The 23,735-nt window shown below is 35.0% G+C and overlaps 1 protein-coding gene across 2 annotated transcripts in view; it reads right to left on the bottom strand.

Moving 5' to 3' along the window:
- Positions 1–18,226: 18,226 nt before the first annotated feature.
- The window catches only part of LOC126975723 (terminal nucleotidyltransferase 5C), a 249,095-nt gene continuing 243,586 nt past the window's right edge, over positions 18,227–23,735 (bottom strand). For both annotated transcript variants that reach the window (XM_050823724.1, XM_050823725.1), the window contains one exon: positions 18,227–23,531. In XM_050823724.1, the coding sequence (XP_050679681.1) occupies positions 23,282–23,531 (250 nt within the window). In that variant the 3' untranslated portion in view covers positions 18,227–23,281. The remainder of the gene's footprint in view (positions 23,532–23,735) is intronic.

Genomic DNA, 23,735 nt, shown 5'->3' with positions numbered 1-23,735 from the left:
ACGATGGTGCAACACATTCTGCAGTTTATGTTAAAGTTAGCGTTACTGTTAACGTTGAATTTGACTTAAACCTTAACATTAACAGCTAATGTTATGCAACCCAACACTCACCTCATATATTTATACGCAAATTTGTTCACTATTAAATACCTAATTTTATTACATAATTAGGGGAATCGAGTAGGTAAGGGAACTTTTAATTCTCCTTGAAAAATTTTTTGACCATGGATTATTGTTCATTGATCTGTCCTATAGGCAACTGAATGAACTGACCGTTTCTTGGACATTGCAACATTAGTTTATTTTTCCAAATAAGTCCCGTCAAAATCGGTCCAGCCAATTCAGAGATGAGCCGGAACAAACAAACAGACAGACAGACATTTTTTTTATAAATAGGTTATTTTGGTGTATTAGTATTGTACCGTATATATATAATATATTTGCATGCAAGTAGTAGAAATCAATATTACAAACAGACACCCCAATTTTATATATATGTATAGATAAGATATAAAATCAGTGCACGTTAAAAACTACCACCGATTCGAGATAGTATGCCTCAGACTTGACAAGAACGCAAGAAACTCAGCGGGCTTTTTTTTAAATTTAGTTACAATATATGTAGTTAATAATATCGTACAATAAAATTTATAATTAAACAGCTTGAGGGCTCTCGCTCCATTCCCATTGGTATCAAATCGTATATGTTATAGTAACCTTTACCACACAAACGATAGTTAACAATTGATAGAAGCTTGTAGTAACAATGACAGCAGTACGGTCAGCAATAATTAATTCTCTTCAATGGATTTCGTGTCTTTTATTTAGTACTAATTATTCTTGCCGAGTGTGAGTGAGAAAGAATGATAAGCGACGCCATTTTTGATTATTTTGTCTATCGATTCGGTCCATATCTACATGTATTTTATTATTATATAAAAAATACTTTTCAAGTTTCAATATTATGAATTGTCGTACATGGTGTCAAGACAACACGCAATGGTCATCTAAGGCCAGATTTCAGTCATTGCACTTTGCAATTTGTTTTGAATCACATACAATATTCACTCCAGTTAACGCCCTTATGGCCTAAGAAATAAAGTTCTTTCATTTGTAGTTAAGTGCGTTACTATCGGAACGCGTGTAATTTTATTGGTGTAAATAATCTATAGATTAAGTTACAGTCAGAGGTCAAAGAGTTATTAATGAATTAAGTAAGCAAATAAGTTTATATTTAATCTTCACTATTACTTTACAAATAATTCAGAACATTTGATGAATTTGATTAGAAATCGTAGAAATTGGCTCAACTATAATGAACTTTAATTAGTACGAGGTCAACAAAATCATGGTTACCCTAATTATAAAAGCATTACACCAAAGTATACGTCATAGTACAAGTCATACTCAGAATTTAATAAACAACAAAATGACACTGGTTTTTATTATTACTTCAATGTATGATCCAAGTTGTGGTAAGATCTGTATGTATATAAGTTCTTGCATGCGTTCCAAGCCGCTCTCTGAACACAAGGAATTCCGTCAGTTGCCCGTCTTTTAGAGGAAACAATTATGCTCAGGCATACTCTAGACATCATCATCATCATCATCAGCCAGAAGACGTCCACTGCTGTACAAGGATTTCCACGACGATCGGTCCTGCTCTGCCCGCATCCAACGTTTTCTGGCGATCTTGACCAGATCGTCGGTCCATCTACCTGGGGGCCTACCAACACTGCGTCTTTCGGTACATGGTCGCCATACGAGGATTTTACTGCCCCACCGGCCATCTGTCCGTTGAACTATTTGCTCTGTCCACTGACACTTCAGTTTCGCAATCATTTGGGCTATGTAGCTTGAAAGACTCTAAAATTGGAATTATAAAATGTTTTAATTTGAATTAGATAAAAAGCTTCGAAGAGAAATTATCACGGAGTTGCGAAGACAATAGGGCGCTGGTGACGCCTTGCGCAGCAGAATTCTAAAAAATATTATGTAAGCTGGGGCGCCAGGGTCAAATATTGATGACCGTATGTAGAAAATATTATGTGAGCTGGGGCGCCAGGGTCGAATATTGATGACCGTATGTAGAAAATATTATGTGAGCTGGGGCGCCAGGGTCGAATATTGATGACCGTATGTAGAAAATATTATGTGAGCTGGGGCGCCAGGGTCAAATATTGATGACCGTATGTAGAAAATATTATGTGAGCTGGGGCGCCAGGGTCGAATATTGATGACCGTATGTAGAAAATATTATGTGAGCTGGGGCGCCAGGGTCAAATATTGATGACCGTATGTAGAAAATATTATGTGAGCTGGGGCGCCAGGGTCGAATATTGATGACCGTATGTAGAAAATATTATGTGAGCTGGGGCGCCAGGGTCAAATATTGATGACCGTATGTAGAAAATATTATGTGAGCTGGGGCGCCAGGGTCAAATATTGATGACCGTATGTAGAAAATATTATGTGAGCTGGGGCGCCAGGGTCCAATATTGATGACCGTATGTAGAAAATATTATGTGAGCTGGGGCGCCAGGGTCGAATATTGATGACCGTATGTAGAAAATATTATGTGAGCTGGGGCGCCAGGGTCCAATATTGATGACCGTATGTAGAAAATAAGGCAGTCATACTATTAGGAACTGTCAGGAAGGAAATAGGCATTAATGTATTTAGCTCCGCGTAAGTTTTGAATAATTTATTTTCAAATATTGTTCAAATTTATTCATTCAACATCCCGGTCGTTCTAGAATGCGCCGTCTCGAACATTGAACCTGAACTGAAAAACAAATTTAATATGAAATATTCGTTCTAGTTTAGACAACGGTTATTTACTCGTATATCGACGTACGGACTCTTAAAATGAATTGTAATTTAAATTTGGCTTGTTATGAATTTACCATTAAGATAAAAGCCACATTTTGTGACTTTTCGTTGTCATAAGGTGATGGTTCTGTAGCAAGCTAATTAATAAAAATATTGTATTACAAAGAGAATTCAAAATACTAATTAGCTTAACAACGGGTATTGCGTAAAGCAGCGGCCATTTTAAGAGAGAGAGCACAGATTAGATATAAGTATCTTATAAATTGAAACAGACAGATTTGGATCATAGATGCCTGACAGATCTCTTGAGAATTATTATTGATATCCAATGAGATTCTATGAACATATAATCTATACACATATGGCATATTATTCGCAGTCTGATAGTAGAACGGCAAAAGTGTGCTTTATATGCGTTCACTGTTAAAGACAAGTTAAGCACACTTTTCTCCGTAGTCGTGTGTCAATTGTCACTGTCCGAATCGGGTTCTAAATTCAACAGACGTAACCTGAACTGAACATGTTTTATGCTCATTGACCAAGACCAAGTAGTCGAAACTTATTAGGGTGTAATTTGTGGCATATTTCGATTTTGTTTTTCTAAGACCTGATTTATTTATAATATGTATTGAAATTCATTGTTGATATCAATTATATTTGATAGAATTCTTCACAGAATGCCTACTAGATGGTTGCCTCAGTGCGAGCGGCACCTTTTTCTTGTGTAGCTATAATGTACAAGCATTTGGATACTGGTTTACACTTTACATCTTATGTCTCAAGGTGACGAGCTCAATTATTGGGATACTGCCAAGAATTTTGTGTTTTTCAAGAACCCTAAGCGGTATTGCTTTGTTGCAGATCACTTACCATCAGATGATCATATTGCTCGTGACGTCAGTATTTCTCATAAAAAATCATCTACTGCTTTTTTATATAAGAGGGGGCAGGATGCTCACGGGATTGGGAGACGTGAGGCAACCGCCCATGGACATACGCAACCACAGGAGTCAAGAGATGCGCTGCTGGCCTTTAAAGTATGCTCTTTTCTTGAAGGTCCGTAAGTCGTATCGGTTTGAGATAACAGCAGCTTGTAATTGATTTCACAAAGTATCTGTGTGAGGTATGAAATTTCATGCAAAATGCGCGGTTGTGGAATGCCAGACGTCAATGTCGATGCGGATGGTACGTTGCACATAATGTCTGGTGGTGGAATTCAGCTGCTGGAATTAACCCGAACAGCTCGTCTGAGCACTCCCTTTGATAAATGGGGTAGAAGATGCAGAGAGAACCCACATCTCTACGCAAAACCAAAGAATCAAACCGATCGGAGATGACTTGATCGTCGATGATTCGAGCCGCTCTTCGTTGTTTGCGGTTAAATGGAAGAAGTTGGTGCTGCCGCCCAAAGGTGGGAACAGTACTCCATGTGAGGCCTAATTTGCGCCTTATATAGTTGCAGGCGGTGGCTCATACTGAAGTACTGTCTTGCCTTACTGAATACACCATGCTTTTTAGAGGCCTATAACCAGTTGTGTCAGACCATATGCTAAGGCGAAGGCGTGAACAGATCTCCCTGCATAACTAATATTCCTGGCCTGTTTTTATCGCTTGTCTAACAGCTGTCTATAAATTATGTAAGGAATTTTAATTATGAGATTGATAAAATTTTAAAAGAATACTCGGCCTAGTTTTGCCCACAAATAGCTAAAATGTTTATATTACCATTTTAATGTTTAAAATCATGTGTAGTTATAGATCGCCACTAATTAGTGCTTGACTAAGCATGTTTTGCAATTCTGATTATTGCACGTTAATTGGACAGCAAACATTTAATTGCTATCAGTCATAGTTACAAATACTTGTGTATTTGCTGATGTCGTAACATAATGCACCATTTATATTAATTTGTTTCAGCCGTCAGCTAACCTTGTAAAGTTATTCTGTTTAACAACAGGATAGCTTTTTCCCAGTGGGATACTCCTTTGCACAGGATGCGGGCTAGATCATGGGCACCTCAACGGCGCCTATTTCTGCCGCGAAGCAGTAATGTGTAAGCATTATTGTGTTTCGGCCTGAACTTAACATCTTATGTCTCAAGGTGACGTGCGCAGTTGTAGTGCGGCTCAGAATTTTTGGGTTTTTCAAGAATCCTGAGCGGCTCTGTATTGTAATGGGCAGGGCGTATCAATTACCATCAGCTGAACGTCCTGCTCGTCTCGTCCCTTATTTTAATAAAAAAACTACTCAATTCCTCCCAATAAAAAAGCAAAAAGAGCGCAAAAAAAGAATGCGTTAAAGAAAAAGAAAGACGCGTCTTCTTCGAGAGAAGAAGTTCTTCTTCTGTGAGAGATCAGAGTGCCATTTCTTTCCGAAGCGGTAGTAGTATTAGAAACGACATCAAAAAGAATTCTAAAGGAATCAATTTTGAGAAAATAAATGCCTTTAAAGGCGACGGTCCCGGTCGGTATCCGGTCGGAAGTATTATCCGGCTAAGTTTGAAGGCGAAACGTTTATATACGAATATTTATTTTTAAATATAATTTTTTACCTCGGCCGAGTTGTCAAAATATTTGTAAAATAAGGGACGAGACGAGCAGGACGTTCAGCTGATGGTAATTGGTACGCCCTGCCCATTACAATGCACTACAATGGCGATCGACACCTTGAGACAAGTTGTCAAGTCTCATTTGCTCAGTAATTTCAGTAGCTACGGCGCCCTTCAGACCGAAACACCATTATGTTTACCGTTACTGCTTCACGGCAGAAATAGGCGGCGTTGTGGCATCCTTTGCAAAGGAGCCTCCCTGGTATGTTTTTTAAATCTTGAAACTGAGTAAACTTTATTGAATCGATCGAGAGTATTTGCTTGTGTTAGATCTGCGTAATAAATTGAATAATTTATTTGGAGCAGCCCGTTAGGACAGAACAGATGTATATTAAACGGTTTACGAAACACGCGCCAGTTGACGACAACATAGGCTATGATCACACTGAGAGAATTTGTAAATGTCTGAAGGAATAGTCACTTTAAGTATAGAATTAACGGTATTCATTTTTATATAATATGTTTTTACAACTATCATGTTTAAGAAGCATCCTTACACAAACAATGCATCCAATATGCGATAATTTATGTTTACAGTACATTCTTTATTACTCTTTATGAAATGGCCTTTATTAATCCAAAAACAGTGACTATTTTCTTAATATACAGCGATGAATCTTTTTAAAAAAGGAGCATCGTTTTTTTAATTAATACTAGCTGACCCAGCAATCGTTGTATTGCCATATAAAGTAATAAGAATCAAATCAAATTTTTGGGGTATAATAAATAGATAACGACCGATTCTCAGACCTTCCAAATATTAAGTCGTATATAAAATCTACCAACCGTAGGTAACTAAAATTAAGTTTTTTTATTACCTCCGGAGAAAGTTAGAACGATATAAAGATTTTAATTAGTTATTTCATTTCATTTTAAACTATTCTTTCAATTTGATTTCTGAACGACGGGGCACACATTAAAGGAAAAACAAAATTATTGTTTTTATTTAATTCCGAGCATTTTCATATTTATTGACCTTTTAAACCTTCTCTGGACTTCCACAAATAATTCCAGACCTAAATTAGCCAAATCGATCTAGCCGCTCTAGAGTTTTAGCAAGACTAACGAACAGCAATTCATTTTTATATATATACATATATACTGATTAAAATATGTTAATAATAATAATCATGGCTAAAGATTACACCACGTAAATAGCAAATCATTGTCATATGTATATTATTGAATTTAATTGTATGCAGAAGGAAACATATAAAAGACACACCGTCCAGTACAAAATAATCTGATTTTCTATTTATACTCTCCATTAACGGCTATTTTTATACTTTAGTAATATTTCTAGTAAGACACCTACGCACCGCTTTTATATAAAAATATTACGTTCATATAATTTAACATCAGGTGTTTAACCGTGACATAAACGCGACATAAGTGCCCCTAGCTTTATATATTATGTCAATATTTATTTGACGTTTGAGTGTGTTTGTTGCATCATTTTACATTTTACATATTATATTGTAATTGTATGTAACAAATTTTTAATAGTCTACTATCTCTCAAAAAGATTAAGTCGCTAAAAACATTTAAACGTGAGTTATCAGACTATATTGTTACAAAGTTTTTATAAAACACATGTCTGAAATTATTTGTTATGTGACAGTGACCTCTAAAAGTGTGTAATCATAAATTTTGTGAAGAAGAATAAGTACTATAATGTATATATAATATTTACTGAACATCTAAAGAACGGCGTATAAATTATTACATCATATTTTTATGTTCTCATGTAAGTGACGATATTATGTTTTTAATGAGAAATAAATATCTTTAAACCTAATATTGAAATGATTTGTAAATCTTGATATAAAAGAGTGGCAATGAGTTTCTTGCTACTTCTTCTCATTAGCTAAACCCTTTACGAAGTAGCGATAGATGCAATAAGAAAAACTTTTTGTTTTTTGACTTTCATAAGTGTCATTTCCGTGACCTACGTGAATAAACTGATTTTGAATTGATTTGAATATGAAATTAGTATAACACTCAGATTAAGGATTGGTCTCCGCTGCTCTCCAACTAGAGAGGCGTAGTCGCACAAAGTGCGGCAACTAATACTACGCCCAAGTGCGCGTACTCGAGCCAGTCTGGAACAATTTGAAACGCTGACATGCCAAATGTTCTGTTAAACTTTGCTAATAATTGAAACTAAAATGGAGGGTTGCGTTGCAAAACTTTGTAAAAATAATACAACAAGAAAGATACAGGGATCACATATCATCAGTAAGTATTTTGGGTTTCACTAATTTCAATGTAAAATAACACGAAGCCTATGTTATAAAATTGCAAAGATGCCTTTGAGTGTCAAGATGCCACGCACACAAGCATCAAATAGTTGCCGTAATAAAAAAGCTATTGTTGTATAGTGCGATATCTAGTTGGACCGCAGCGGAGATCAATCCTTAATCTAAGCTATTATATTTAAAACACACACTTACGCAGGTATCGCATAGAAAATGTGTGGAAATAATAATTACGCTAATTGTTTTTCGTGCTGCAAACTTTATAAAACTGATTTGCAAATAGCTACACTTACGTTATCAGTTAGACATTGTCAGCTGAGACTAAGCACGTGTCAATTGTAAACTGATAACCAAATACATTCTCAATACATCTCGGTTACGTAAAATATAATACGTAGTGGACCTAGAACTGAACCTTGTGCCGTGCCCTCCGTAGTTATTTCGGCGCTAGTAATGAAACTATTGAACTTGATCTTAAATACTCGATGTAGTTTAGTATTAGTTTATACTCTTGACCCTCTAGGAATAACGGGAAGTATCGTCACACAGTAATACCACCACACGCAACTTATTGTTTCAACAGCATAATGCAGAAACATTTTTGATTTAGCTTGATCACTGGAAATGAAAAATGGGTTATATAGTTATCCAAAACGCAATAATCTTATCTAATATATAAAATTCTCATGTCGCGGTGTTTGTAGTTAAACTACTTCGAAACGGCTTATTGGGTAGGTCTGAGAATCGGACAACATCTATTTTTCATCCCCCTAAATGTTAAGGGTGGTCCACACGAATTTTATTTTTTTATTTTTTTGACATTTTATTTTAAATTTGTTCGATTATGAGTCAGCATTAAAAATACATACAACTTAAAATTTTCACCCATCTACGATCAACAGTTACTTTTGTATCGCGATTTTAATATCGGCAATACAACGTTTGCTGGGTCAGCTAGTATATATATAATATATTCTCGTAGACTTAACAATAATGATATTCAATATCTTATACTCGTAGCTCAGCAGACAGGAGTCTATCAGGAGTCTGGAGGACATCTAGATTTATGTATATCTAGATCTATATATATATATATATAATAAAAATGGTCTTTGTTTGAGGCTCTTTCAAGCCACTGATCGGATGGACATAAAACTACCAAAATTCGATGCAAAATTTATCCTATATGGTTTATGGCTACTTATTTTAAATTAATATATCAATAATAATATTATTTTATTTTAATTCCTTTTAAAATTCGCCCAGCGAAGCGGGCGGGAACGGCTAATACCTATTTTCACTTCAAATAATCCAGTCAAAAAACTGAGGTGATCATAGACACGAGTATTATGTTCAACAGTAACAAATATAGTAATTAATTAGGTAATAATGACAAGATATCGTGAACAATCGCTACTGGCTAACTGGCTGTGAATTTATTTAGATATAATATATTCCGAATTTAGTATCTGTTATGGTTCGCCCATTATTAGGCAGCCATGGATTATAAGGTCGATAACCAACTAATAAACATAATATTATTATGATAAATACTATACTGATGCATAAATTTGGTTTTAGTATTGGAATCGGTTCTAAATTTTTTATTACATTTCATTTAAAACATTTATTTATGTAAAACATCACAAAATCCACAGAAATTAAATTAGGTTATAATAATACTATTCTGTAGAACTTAATTCTATTAATGGATTTACAATATTTATAATAAGACGTGGTATTTGTGCGTGTGGTTTGGTGAGAGTGCGCGTGTGTTGTATATGTGTGTGTATGTGTGTTTGTGAATTACTCTTAATTTAGCCTTCCTTTAGATTTTTATTAATGTCTGTATTGAAGTGTGTATATTCTTGTAAATATATTTGAAGTAAGAACTTCTTAAAAAATGTTAAACTCGCATCAGGACACGTGGCCTGATCGAATATTCGTAAGACATTCGTTGAAATTATGGATGAAAGATTTATTCATCTAATTATAGTTCGGCTATTTCAACTTAGTGATCATACTGTCATTGGACCAGTCATTCATATGGTGATCAATCATTATCTCTTGCATTGTGTCGAGGGATCGAATCTTAGCCGTGAAATATTTTTACTGTTTAATTATTTGGTTTTCAACCTTCGTCATTAGCGAAGACTCTCCCTAAGGCGATAGTTATGCTTGTATTTCTATGTAAGTTATTATTTTTATAACTATTATTGAAGTTATACTTGTTTAGGCGCGTTATAAAAAAATGATGAGAGTGAAATTTTAAGATGCGCGCGCATTACTGTAGCTCAAAAGTAACAGGTTGAAATTGGTTCCTATAAATTTCTGACGTTTGCGTCATTCGTAATTTTTTTTGGTTCATCCATTATTAGGACAGGCAAAGGGTTCAAGGCCATACAGCCGTATTCATTATTTAATTAATGCCATCTTTGCAAGATTTTTACAAAATAGTTCTTTCTAAAAACGTAGAATAGCACGTGGAATAATGATTTTTGCTTCGTTAGGCCAAAGAAGCATAACTTCTTGCGTGCATACATAAGTACACACACACTTTTTTTGTTGTATAACTTATGATTCAAAATTCTCAACAAAATCCTGAGATTTTCATGTTGTTTATTGAGTTGTGGTTCAAAATACTTATTTTCAAAAGATTTTCAAGAAATGCATTCCCGATTGATCCACATTCGAATGTCAAGATATGATTATCAGTTTGTGAATCTCCACTTTTGAAGTTGTTTATTTATGATAATATAAATTATCTTAACATTACATAAGAGATGATAAGGTAGTGCATATACATAGCCAGGAGGTAATCAGGTTTACTGTATCTAACTATAATCAATTATTTAAAAGAAACAAAAATATGCAGTTAAAATAACATTTTATGAAATAATTTATATTATTTAAACACGACTCATATATTAGATGCAGCACCTTACCAACTAATTTGTTACGTATATTACAACCATTGTAAAATACTCTATTTGATTGAAAAGAGCCGTTGAGTTTCTCAAATGTTCTTCTCATGAGCTCAACTTTTACGAACATAATATGGTTAATTCAATTAATAAAAAGAAATATTTGTAATGACGGTTCAAAAGCGCTTAGTAAAAGCCTAAGTTAATTTAATTGAATAAACTTTATTTGACTTTGATATACCCCGTGTTTAAATATTGTGGCAGCTACATGAATTTTAATGTAATATGTCTAGTACTATTATTATTAGCTTTATATATAAAAATTTATGGTCACGTTGGTCGTCCGCGATGATCTCCTAAACTACTTAACCGATTTAAATTAAATTTTGCACACTATGTGCAGTTTGATCCGATTTGAGAGATAGGGTAGTTTTTATTTCGATTTGGGACCCATAATTATTTTTATTTCCAATATTTGTTTTGTATGTATATATTTTCTATGGGAGAATTTATTTACGCACTGTTTGCAGTTTTGCTGTGAAACAATTTTATTATAACAACAGGGAGCATATTTACACAATTACACAAATTACACAAATAAAATTTGAAAACAAATTTTCATGAACGATGCGGGACTCGAACCCACGACCTCCGGCGTTCCGTGCCGGTGCTCTAACCAACTGAGCCAACCGTACTAGTAACGATCGTTGTAAAATCTTGTATGCTTATTTCAATTCTCAGGTTGTGAGTATGGTGGTGAAATCAACATTGTTTATAAAGGAGTATTGTCCGCATAGACTTACCATACAGGGTGGTTTTTTGAGAAGGGCTGTGATAACCAAGTCGGAAACAACGAGTCTTAGATCTCTCTAAGTCGTGAAAGGAGTCATGTCCTCGATTTATAAGAAAACAATAACTGCATATTTAGTTTTTAAAATTTTCTTGAACTGTTGACGGAAATCGACCCGAATGATTTATCAAAAAAAAATGACAACCTGTTTTATTGAACCTCTGTTGCTGATAAGAATCAAACTTTGCATAGATAATATGAATAAAGGCATTCATCAAAAGCAAAATACTAAACACCCAACTAACTCACTAACACATAATATAGAAACCTAGCACACATGAACATATTAAATTTAGGTCTCGCCGAAGAATGTTTGTCTATGACAAAAATCAACTAACAAGTTACGTATCGTCATTATAAACACAGCCTTATCAATTCGCAACTAATTAAGATTGATGTGTTACTATGTTAAAACATTAATAGGACTTAAAACTACGTTGGTACCTGTCATCAGGATATTTGCTTCATAAGGTAGTCCCTTGCTTTATTAGGTAAACAGTTAAGAGTTTAACACACGATCAAACTTAGTTTCAACTTATTAAAATCGAGGTCTTATTTCTTTGATTTTGAATTGAGAATTACATTATATTTCGACTTTAGATTAAAGATTGGTCTCCCCTGCGCTCCAACTAGATACCACACTACCTAAGAACAATAGCTTCTTTTTACGGCAACTATTAGGTGCTTGTGTGCGTGACACCTTGACACTCAATGGCATCTTTCAAATTTTGTAACATACGCTTCGTGTTATTTTAGATTGAAATTAATAAAATACAAAATACTTACTGATGATATGTGATGCCAGTGTCTTTCTAATTTCTTGTAGTATTATTTTACAAATATTTACTTTCAATTATGAGCAAAGTTTAACAGAACATGTGGCACGGCAACGTCACAAATTGTTCGAGACATTATAATAATAAAATCATTTAACTCAATAACTTTCATTACACATTTCCAATGGCTTTAGACTAAATTATTCCCGAATACTTATATATTTTTTTTAATACATTTTTTTATTAAATTAATTAAAATAATATATATTTTTTTTCAACGGACAGAACAACGTCAGATCGATTTATTTGAATATATTATAATCACTATGTTTGATTAATTAACTATCAAAGTGTGCCTATAATATAAAAAAGTGTGTATGTATGCACGCAAGAAGTTATACTTCTTTGGCCTAACGAAGCAAAAATCATTATTCCTCGTGCTATTCTACGTTTTTAGAAAGAACAATTTTGTAAAAATCTTGCAAAGATGGCTTTGACAATTAATAATTAAATAATGAATACGGCTGTATGGCCTTGAACCCTGCCTGTCCTAATAAGGGATGACGAAACCAAAAAAAATTACGAATGACGTAAACGTCAGAAAATTTTAGGAACCAACTTCAACCTGTTACTTTTGTGTTACAGTGATACGCGCGCATCTTAAAATTGCACTCTCATCTTTTTGTTTATAACGCACCTATAGAAGTATAACTTCAAAAATATAAGACTATGGTGGGTGACACTGAAAGTTTTTAGAACTGGCCACTTAGAAACATTGCTAATGAAAACTTTTTTTGAGTTAAATTTTAGAGAACCCTTTGGTAACCTAATGTAGTTTATTGCAGTCATTTTTGTGAATTGGCGGCAAATCTAAAACTCTTGTTACAAGTGAAAATGAACCTAACGCGAGAAAATTTAAGGTCAATGATTTAATATGACTTTCGTTGTAGGCTTACTTAACAATAAAACTATGATACGCTGCGATTTGCATTTCTTAATGAAGCCCCATCTCGTGACACTATTCACAATTGGTTTAAGGAGTTTAAGCGTGGACGTAGCAGTCTCAATGATGGTCCGCGTGAGGGACGTCCTTTTACAGCGACTACTGAAGATAACATCAGTGCTGTGCGACGCATGAAAGTGGAAGATAAGAGAGTTACCTATCAGCATATACGGGCAAGCCTAGGCATTGGTATGAGTCAAGTTCAAAAAATATTACACGAACATTTAGGCGTTAGGAAGCTTTGTACCAGATGGATTCCCCATACTTTAACCGACGACTAGAAACACCTTCGCATGGACTGGTGTCGCCAAATGTTAGATAATCGTCATCATCACAGATGATGAAAGCTGGATACATTGCAACGAACCAAAAGGCAATCAGCTCACTGGGTGTTTCCTTTCGAGGATCGGCCAACTAAGGTAAAGAAAGGAAGAAGTCAAGGAGAAAAAGATCATTGCCTCATACTTTGGTCGGAAAGTTCATTTCGCGACAGTTGCGCTAGAAGGTGGAAGGACAGTTATTGCACCATCACTAAAGACAGTGACAATATAAAAAAGGCTTGCATTGCTATCATAATAGTGTTAGCATTAAAAAAGCGTGTGAAGGGAAAGAAATGCTCAAGATATTAGCTTCAAGACAGAGATAAATTTACGCATGAAAACCTGTTGAATCAGATTCGTTTATACAAAGAAATTGATGATTATGAAAATTATTTGCGCATATCTGATGACTGCTTTGAAAATCCACTTCAGTTAATAACGCCATGAGAAGGGCAATTTCTGTGAGAGAAAAGTTCTCTTTAGTTCATTTAAACTATCTTGACTTAAATTGTACCAAACCTCAGCTCGAAGATTTCTGGAGTTTTAAGCTCTATTCAAACTGAGGCTACTACAAACTGGGGTGGAAGTCGCTCGCGCTGATTGTGTCAGCTAACTTGTATGGACTCGTTCAAATTGACGCGAGTAGTCGCTCAAGTTCAAGCGAAACAAGAACGGGTCGCCCGGCGGGATTCTTTAATCTCTCAATACATGATGTTTCTCCACTGAAGAACCAAAAATGAAACGGAAATGTCGCGTCAGTTCGAGAGGCTAAGCGAGCGAGCGAATTGCTCTAAAACGCGTCCCGCGCACTATTCGCCTCAGTTTGAACAGAGCTTTAGAAATCCAGCGATCCGTGATACATTTTACTACACACTCGATAAATATCGTGATCCTGGATCGACATCCATATCGTGCAGCATTCGACATTAAGTAGGGTTAATATATTTACAGAACACTCTTCCAGTGTGTCATAATATGTTAAGAAACTCTCAAGTTTCTTAACATATTATGACACGAATGCTGCACGATATGGATGTCGATCCAGGATCACGATATTTATCGAGTGTGTAGTAAAATGTATCACGGATCGCTGGATTTCTAAAGCTCTGTTCAAACTGAGGCGAATAGTGCGCGGGACGCGTTTTAGAGCAATTCGCTCGCTCGCTTAGCCTCTCGAACTGACGCGACATTTCCGTTTCATTTTTGGTTCTTCAGTGGAGAAACATCATGTATTGAGAGATTAAAGAATCCCGCCGGGCGACCCGTTCTTGTTTCGCTTGAACTTGAGCGACTACTCGCGTCAATTTGAACGAGTCCATACAAGTTAGCTGACACAATCAGCGCGAGCGACTTCCACCCCAGTTTGTAGTAGCCTCAGTTTGAATAGAGCTTAAAACTCCAGAAATCTTCGAGCTGAGGTTTGGTACAATTTAAGTCAAGATAGTTTAAATGAACTAAAGAGAACTTTTCTCTCACAGAAATTGCCCTTCTCATGGCGTTATTAACTGAAGTGGATTTTCAAAGCAGTCATCAGATATGCGCAAATAATTTTCATAATCATCAATTTCTTTGTATAAACGAATCTGATTCAACAGGTTTTCATGCGTAAATTTATCTCTGTCTTGAAGCTAATATCTTGAGCATTTCTTTCCCTTCACACGCTTTTTTAATGCTAACACTATTATGATAGCAATGCAAGCCTTTTTTATATTGTCACTGTCTTTAGTGATGGTGCAATAACTGTCCTTCCACCTTCTAGCGCAACTGTCGCGAAATGAACTTTCCGACCAAAGTATGAGGCAATGATCTTTTTCTCCTTGACTTCTTCCTTTCTTTACCTTAGTTGGCCGATCCTCGAAAGGAAACACCCAGTGAGCTGATTGCCTTTTGGTTCGTTGCAATGTATCCAGCTTTCATCATCTGTGATGATGACGATTATCTAACATTTGGCGACACCAGTCCATGCGAAGGTGTTTCTAGTCGTCGGTTAAAGTATGGGGAATCCATCTGGTACAAAGCTTCCTAACGCCTAAATGTTCGTGTAATATTTTTTGAACTTGACTCATACCAATGCCTAGGCTTGCCCGTATATGCTGATAGGTAACTCTCTTATCTTCCACTTTCATGCGTCGCACAGCACTGATGTTATCTTCAGTAGTCGCTGTAAAAGGACGTCCCTCACGCGGACCATCATTGAGACTGCTACGTCCACGCTTAAACTCCTTAAACCAATTGTGAATAGTGTCACGAGATGGGGCTTCATTAAGAAATGCAAATCGCAGCGTATCATAGTTTTATTGTTAAGTAAGCCTACAACGAAAGTCATATTAAATCATTGACCTTAAATTTTCTCGCGTTAGGTTCATTTTCACTTGTAACAAGAGTTTTAGATTTGCCGCCAATTCACAAAAATGACTGCAATAAACTACATTAGGTTACCAAAGGGTTCTCTAAAATTTAACTCAAAAAAAGTTTTCATTAGCAATGTTTCTAAGTGGCCAGTTCTAAAAACTTTCAGTGTCACCCACCATAGTCTTATATTTTTGAAGTTATACTTCTATAGGTGCGTTATAAACAAAAAGATGAGAGTGCAATTTTAAGATGCGCGCGTATCACTGTAACACAAAAGTAACAGGTTGAAGTTGGTTCCTAAAATTTTCTGACGTTTACGTCATTCGTAATTTTTTTTGGTTTCGTCATCCCTTATTAGGACAGGCAGGGTTCAAGGCCATACAGCCGTATTCATTATTTAATTATTAATTGTCAAAGCCATCTTTGCAAGATTTTTACAAAATTGTTCTTTCTAAAAACGTAGAATAGCACGAGGAATAATGATTTTTGCTTCGTTAGGCCAAAGAAGTATAACTTCTTGCGTGCATACATACACACTTTTTTATATTATAGGCACACTTTGATAGTTAATTAATCAAACATAGTGATTATAATATATTCAAATAAATCGATCTGACGTTGTTCTGTCCGTTGAAAAAAAATATATATTATTTTAATTAATTTAATAAAAAAATGTATTAAAAAAAATATATAAGTATTCGGGAATAATTTAGTCTAAAGCCATTGGAAATGTGTAATGAAAGTTATTGAGTTAAATGATTTTATTATTATAATGTCTCGAACAATTTGTGACGTTGCCGTGCCACATGTTCTGTTAAACTTTGCTCATAATTGAAAGTAAATATTTGTAAAATAATACTACAAGAAATTAGAAAGACACTGGCATCACATATCATCAGTAAGTATTTTGTATTTTATTAATTTCAATCTAAAATAACACGAAGCGTATGTTACAAAATTTGAAAGATGCCATTGAGTGTCAAGGTGTCACGCACACAAGCACCTAATAGTTGCCGTAAAAAGAAGCTATTGTTCTTAGGTAGTGTGGTATCTAGTTGGAGCGCAGGGGAGACCAATCTTTAATCTAAAGTCGAAATATAATGTAATTCTCAATTCAAAATCAAAGAAATAAGACCTCGATTTTAATAAGTTGAAACTAAGTTTGATCGTGTGTTAAACTCTTAACTGTTTACCTAATAAAGCAAGGGACTACCTTATGAAGCAAATATCCTGATGACAGGTACCAACGTAGTTTTAAGTCCTATTAATGTTTTAACATAGTAACACATCAATCTTAATTAGTTGCGAATTGATAAGGCTGTGTTTATAATGACGATACGTAACTTGTTAGTTGATTTTTGTCATAGACAAACATTCTTCGGCGAGACCTAAATTTAATATGTTCATGTGTGCTAGGTTTCTATATTATGTGTTAGTGAGTTAGTTGGGTGTTTAGTATTTTGCTTTTGATGAATGCCTTTATTCATATTATCTATGCAAAGTTTGATTCTTATCAGCAACAGAGGATCCTGGATCGACATCCATATCGTGCAGCATTCGACATTAAGTAGGGTTAATATATTTACAGAACACTCTTCCAGTGTGTCATAATATGTTAAGAAACTCTCAAGTTTCTTAACATATTGAGTCTGTGGAAGCAACTGGCATCAAACTTTCAATTCGATCATGTGAACAGTGAGCGGTTAGAATTGACATTGAACCCACCTTGGGCTTTCTAATTTGCGATGGTGCCTTTAGGCAAGTGTATAATGTCAAGTCTACGATATCGTAGATTATGTAGAAATTCGATTTACACAATTCTTATTATAACATTTGGGCGAAGGATCAATTGTGAAACAGTGGGCGGCTCCTTTGCACAAAATGCCGGCTAGATTATGGGTATCACAACGGTGCCTAGTTCTAACGTGAGTCAGTAATGTGTGAGCATTACTGTATTTCGGTCTGAAGGGCGACGTAGCTAGTGAAATTACTGGGAAAATGAGACTTGACATCTTATGTCTCAAGGTGACGAGCGCAGTTGTAGTGCCGCTCAGAATTTTATGGTTTTTCAAGAATCCTGAGCGGAACTGCATTGTAATGGGCAGGGTGTATTAATTACCATCAGCTGAACGTCCTGCTCGTCTCATGCCTTATTTCAATAAAAAAAGTAATTAGTTATTATTCCACGCAATCTGATACTCATGAATGAAGTTACCTATTTTTCGAGTTAATCTGTATTTTTAAATTTATCTTTTAAGTTGTTTTAATTAATCATAGGATAGGGTTATAAAAGAAACACAATGTAGCTGTTTATCACTTTTTTATAATTTATTTTCACAACATTTTTATTTAGTTTTCTTGTAAAATTTACAATAGCTTAAAACTCTTCACAAATATAGTAAACATTATGTAACCCAACGTAGCAACGCCTCCTATCGAACAAAAAAGGCAAATTGGAAGAGAGAAGTTAATAACTAAACATTATATTTTATAAAACTATAAGCTACGAAATACGTCATAAAGCGCTCCATACACTACCGAATGCGCTCGTCGAAATATTCGGCAATATAGCGATCATTTTGACGATATCTATTTGATGGCATAAACTATTCCATTACTCAACAAGGTTTTTCATATTAATTTGACTTTTTTATAACAAGTAAGTTGCTTAATTCATTAAAAAAAATTCACAGTTTTTGATTTACAATAATTGAAAGCAATTTGATTGTGCTGGTTACGTTGTGATAAAAATTCTCATAACAAAGATAACAATAACTTGCTATCTAATATTATAACTAACAAACTTTGAAGACAACATTCACTGAAAATTTTCGATCAAATAGTTAACTATAAAAGACTTCTATAGATAGATCACTATTACTATGTTACATAAAAATTACGAACGTTTAGAATACCACCGCTAGTAATAGATAAGTTTACGACGGAGAGCTTTAGCCGTTGTGTTCTAGCGTCCTAGAGAGTCTATAAGTCACGTTGTCGCTTGGAACATATGAGCGCACGCGACCTGGTCACCTCGTCTGGAGGCTCCTTAACAATTCGATATAACAATAACATGTTATTTTTTCTTAGACCTGGATCCAAATAAACTATACTCAGACCCATTAATCATTCCAACTCTGCTGGGTTTAAAAATAAGCCAAAAAGTGAATCTGCTTTAGACCTAAATTTAAATATATTAGAAAGAAATTTGTTATATCGAATCATTAAATTAAGCTCAGAACGAAGTCATGCTTATTGGCGTCTGTGTGGTCCATATAGATATCCTTTCCCTTTGTTTCAATTTAAGTCCATTCATCATACCGAAAACGTATATGCATAATTTTTGTCTTTCTCAAATTCTAAAATTAATAACAATTTCAACAAACATGGATCACACAATCGCATTCAACGCAGTAATAAAATTAAAAAAAATATTAAAAACATAACTAGCTGAAAACTGATGGTAACTATAGAAAACTAAAACCTTAAAGCTAAGATTGCAATGTCTCTCTGCAATAACGTGTACAAAGAAAGTATTTAGACCATACTGGAAACTTCGTTAAGTATTAGGAAGAGTTCAATACCAGTAATCTATGTACCCTAATCGAATCCTTATAGAGTACAATTACTTAAAATGACTTCAAAACTGACTAACTGTAATGCATACTATTGTTATTGACATCAAACATATTAAGGGCTCTTCATACAAAACGCTAGTGCGATTTATCGCCGCATAATTTTAAATTTAAATATTTTTGCATTGTATAAGCACATTTATTTTGCCGATGCATAGGAAAATATTTTGTATTTTTTTATATATCAGTTTCATTATACAACATCTAATCGACTGATAATTTCTTATAACATTATATTGTTTTTATTATATAACATCCATTCGATGAAGAGTTAACGGTAGTGTAGTACAGATTATACACGGAGGTAGTTGCATAAAATAATATGCCAATAGCTCATATAATAACAATCACAGAATTTAAAATCTAATTACTTAAGTAATACGGTTGACAATCAGAATATAAAATAGATAGAGTTGCCATTCTACTAATAAACACAATAATGATATCTTTATGAAGATATTTAAATTACTATAAATGCAGTTTTAATTATTCTGCTCGAAATATGCATACAAATATATTACTTAATTAATTAGATCGAAATTTATAAACAACCATTATAAAGATAATTTAAAATATTTCAAAAAAAACACGATCACAACTTAAGCCTGTCTCTTATATAGCGAGCAAGGCCTTAACATATTGAGAGTGGAAAGTCTAAAGGCAAACGCACGCTTAAGCAGCACGGTGTGTATACCTTTATCTTTCGACTGAAATCGGCGTACCTCAAGCGTAATACTAGTCATAATATTAAAATGGAATATAGGTTAATTTTCGTTAGCTATAATAATATTATATACTAACTACGTTACTAAGTACTGCTGGTTGTGGCTAAAAAATACAATTTCTTTTAAAAACTACTTCACCAAACGGCCGAACTGCGCTCCTTCGATCATAAAATACGGATCCATGTTTAAATAATTTCACCTCTATGTACATATTAAAAATTTGAACAAAGTCGTTCAAAAAGCAGAGTTCATGTTTACAAAAAGCAGAACGCAGTCTCAGCAAAAAATAAAATGATCAATAAAAATTCATTTGCAAAACTAATTAAATGAGATCTTAAATTTTGGTTCTATAGTGAGCAAGTAAGAAAATTCGTTCATTAAAATCGTTCATCATTGCGATACATAACTGATAACAAGTTGTACTTGAACAACCTGAAGGTCATTTCTGTCACACACAAAACAGCTGCGGTTAAATTTTGGTGCATAATTCTTCCAAACATGATTAAAAATCTTAGTCTTAGTATATAATAATATTTTTAGATTGTGCAAACCTTATCATTCATTGATTTTAATTCAAGTGGAATTAAAAAAAATTATCAGTTCGTTTTTATGCACAAATAAAAAGTATCTTTAGAGTATGTGAATCGAGCTCATCTAAATTGTAGGGTTGAAATAACATAAGCAGCTCAATTAAAATAATATTTTTATTGTTAAAAACTCCGTATGAAATAAAAGTAGCCTGAAGCAATAAATATTGGCTTTTTGTGTTTTATCGATTTCATTTGACTTTGATTTTACATTGTATAAGACGCTGGCATATATTAAAAGGCTGTCCAGGTGCATTGTAAGCTTTTGCATGCATAAATAGCTTAGGTTTTTAACTTGGTAAAACAAAATAACAAGCGATATTTCATAAACATAGCAACTAAAACCGCAGCCTACGTCGTTTTTGTGAGACATTTTTTGACGCTGAAGCAACTAGTATACGAGCTAACATGAAACTTACAATTATATTATACATTGTATACATATATCTTTAGGCGTTGGCAAATATAAGAGATGCACGTATTGGCCGGATATTGTTTATAAAATTACAATGATAGCACACAGAACGCTATAATAATGACAAGAGAGCGTTTAGAAACAGCACGAACATCGCAATTTAAAATATAAATTCAGACGGCGCAGATAATGTACGCTATCTGTGTGGATATGCCATTAGCAGATTTACAGTGAGTAATTTCGTGTTTCCAGAGATTTAACTATAAATAGCTTGGGGTTATTTTGATAATATGTCGCTATTTTAAAATCGCATGCAATTTGTTCGGTGCCGTTGCGTACTGCCCTCCTGATAAAAAACATTCGTACGTGCTATCATTCTGAAATAACACCATTCGTAAATCTATTTTAAATACAACAATAATATAACTCTACTGTTTAACTAGATAATAACTGTTAAGTATATAATAAACGTTAAACCTCGACGTTAGTCTGTACAACAAATAAATCACATTTCGCGTAGTTATACCGCCTCTATTAGGTATTTTTAAACACGTCACTAAGTACTCTGTTACAATCAATATATGACTTCTAGTTGTAAATGTTCTTAAAATATTTATGGTTCATAGAATCAACTGTAATATTATACATGGCTTCCTTTTTATATAAAATTTTTAATATTTTTTATTTCAAGCCGTGTAGAATACTAGAGTGTCTACAATAGAAGTGTATACATACAATTTTATAGATTAATAAATATTTAGTAAAATAGGTTATTTTATATATTTTGTAAGGAACGGAACCATTTGACCTTAAGCCGCCGAATTCAATACCGATTAGTAACATTTTTAGAGTCGTGAAACTTTAAGAATTATAAATTAGTTCAAGGTATGTACATATCTGTTTTAAAATATATCTTCGTTTCAATATAATCTATTATCGATGAAACGGGTGCCAGAACGATGAATTTTTGTTTGCTACTGTTTAGGATTTTTAGTGAGTTACGTTAGTATCTATATAAGGAATGAATTTAACGGCCTGTCGCTGTTAGTGCGAAACCAGTTTCCACTCAAGTCCATTTAAGACAAGTAAAGTGCTCACGCAAGGCTGTAAAGATTATCAAATGGAACAATTCCGTATTACGTAATTTACGGAGACTTTGTGAAGAGAGACATGCCACTATTGGAGACGATCTATAAAATTAAATGGCTTAGTATAATAGCTGGCTGATTTACAGCGTTACATACACGGTGAGCTGTTCGCCATACGCTGCAACACATGTTCAGCGTAAGTTAAGACATCACCAGTTCAATGTTATTGTTCTAAGTTAAATGCTTAAAAATAAAAGTAACTAGTCTTTTATAGGCAGACCATCGATTCAGGCTTTACATACGGTCGTATCAACCACGTGAACCGTAATTTTCGTACTGCCAACATATTAAATTATCAACACGAAAGGAGTACGACTAGAAATTACTTCACGTCTCGAGGGACCAAGTTACAGAGCGATAGAATGTTCGAACATCATCATCAGATTTATATCACATTACTGTCTAATTTAAATATCGCAGTCCAATTCAGTTGCCATACAAAATTTAGTCAGAACTAACTTAATGTCCACGAAAATGTCAATTTTAGACAACTTTGTAATCGCATATTACATGATCCAATACAACTTTCTTGTTATTGATAAAGTCGAACGACATCTGTAACTAAGTTCCAAGCCGGCTACATGATAATTTGGAATAATTGGCAAAACATGAGCGTCGCGTCGGGATCGGTTCTGCGGCGAACGTAACGCGAATTGACAAGAATTGATCCGTGACGAATGAGCAGGATCGACGCGAGCGCTCCGAGAGTCCGAGTCGGTCACGCGAGCCGGGCGCCGGCAATCTCACATTATATACATTGCGCGTCGACGCGTACATATACATATATTATATACATTTGGCACTAAATTCATGGTCGACCGGCGCGGCGGGCTCGGGGGGCAGCGGGGTCACGCCGAGCACAGCGCCGGGCCGCAGCAGTCGCAGCAGGCCGCGCACGCGGCGCACGCGGCACAGGCGGCACACACGCACACGAAGTACGGCTGCGGCAGCGGCGGGCCGTATGGCAGCAGCAGCGGCGCACGCGCGCACAGCTCGCGGCACGCCAGGGCCTCGATGAGGGCCAGCGTCTGGCGCCGCTCGTGGCCCATGAGGCACACCGTGGACTCGCGCACCACGCCGTGCAGCAGCGTGAGGTACCTGCCGCAAACGTACACACGTCAGGGACGAGACGAGCAGGACGATCAGCTGATGGTAATTGATACGCCATGCCCATTACAATGCATTCGGGTCTTGAAATACCCCAAAAATTCAAATGTGGTACCCATAATCTAGCCGGCATCCTGTGCAAAAGACCCACTGATAAAAAGTTTAAGGGTTTCTAATTTAGCAGCTGTGTCGATA

The sequence above is a fragment of the Leptidea sinapis genome, chromosome 37, assembly GCF_905404315.1.
Source record: "Leptidea sinapis chromosome 37, ilLepSina1.1, whole genome shotgun sequence".
In the NCBI taxonomy this organism is placed as follows: domain Eukaryota; kingdom Metazoa; phylum Arthropoda; class Insecta; order Lepidoptera; family Pieridae; genus Leptidea; species Leptidea sinapis.
Note: the sequence above shows the minus strand (reverse complement) of the source record. Positions and strands in the feature narration are given on the sequence as shown.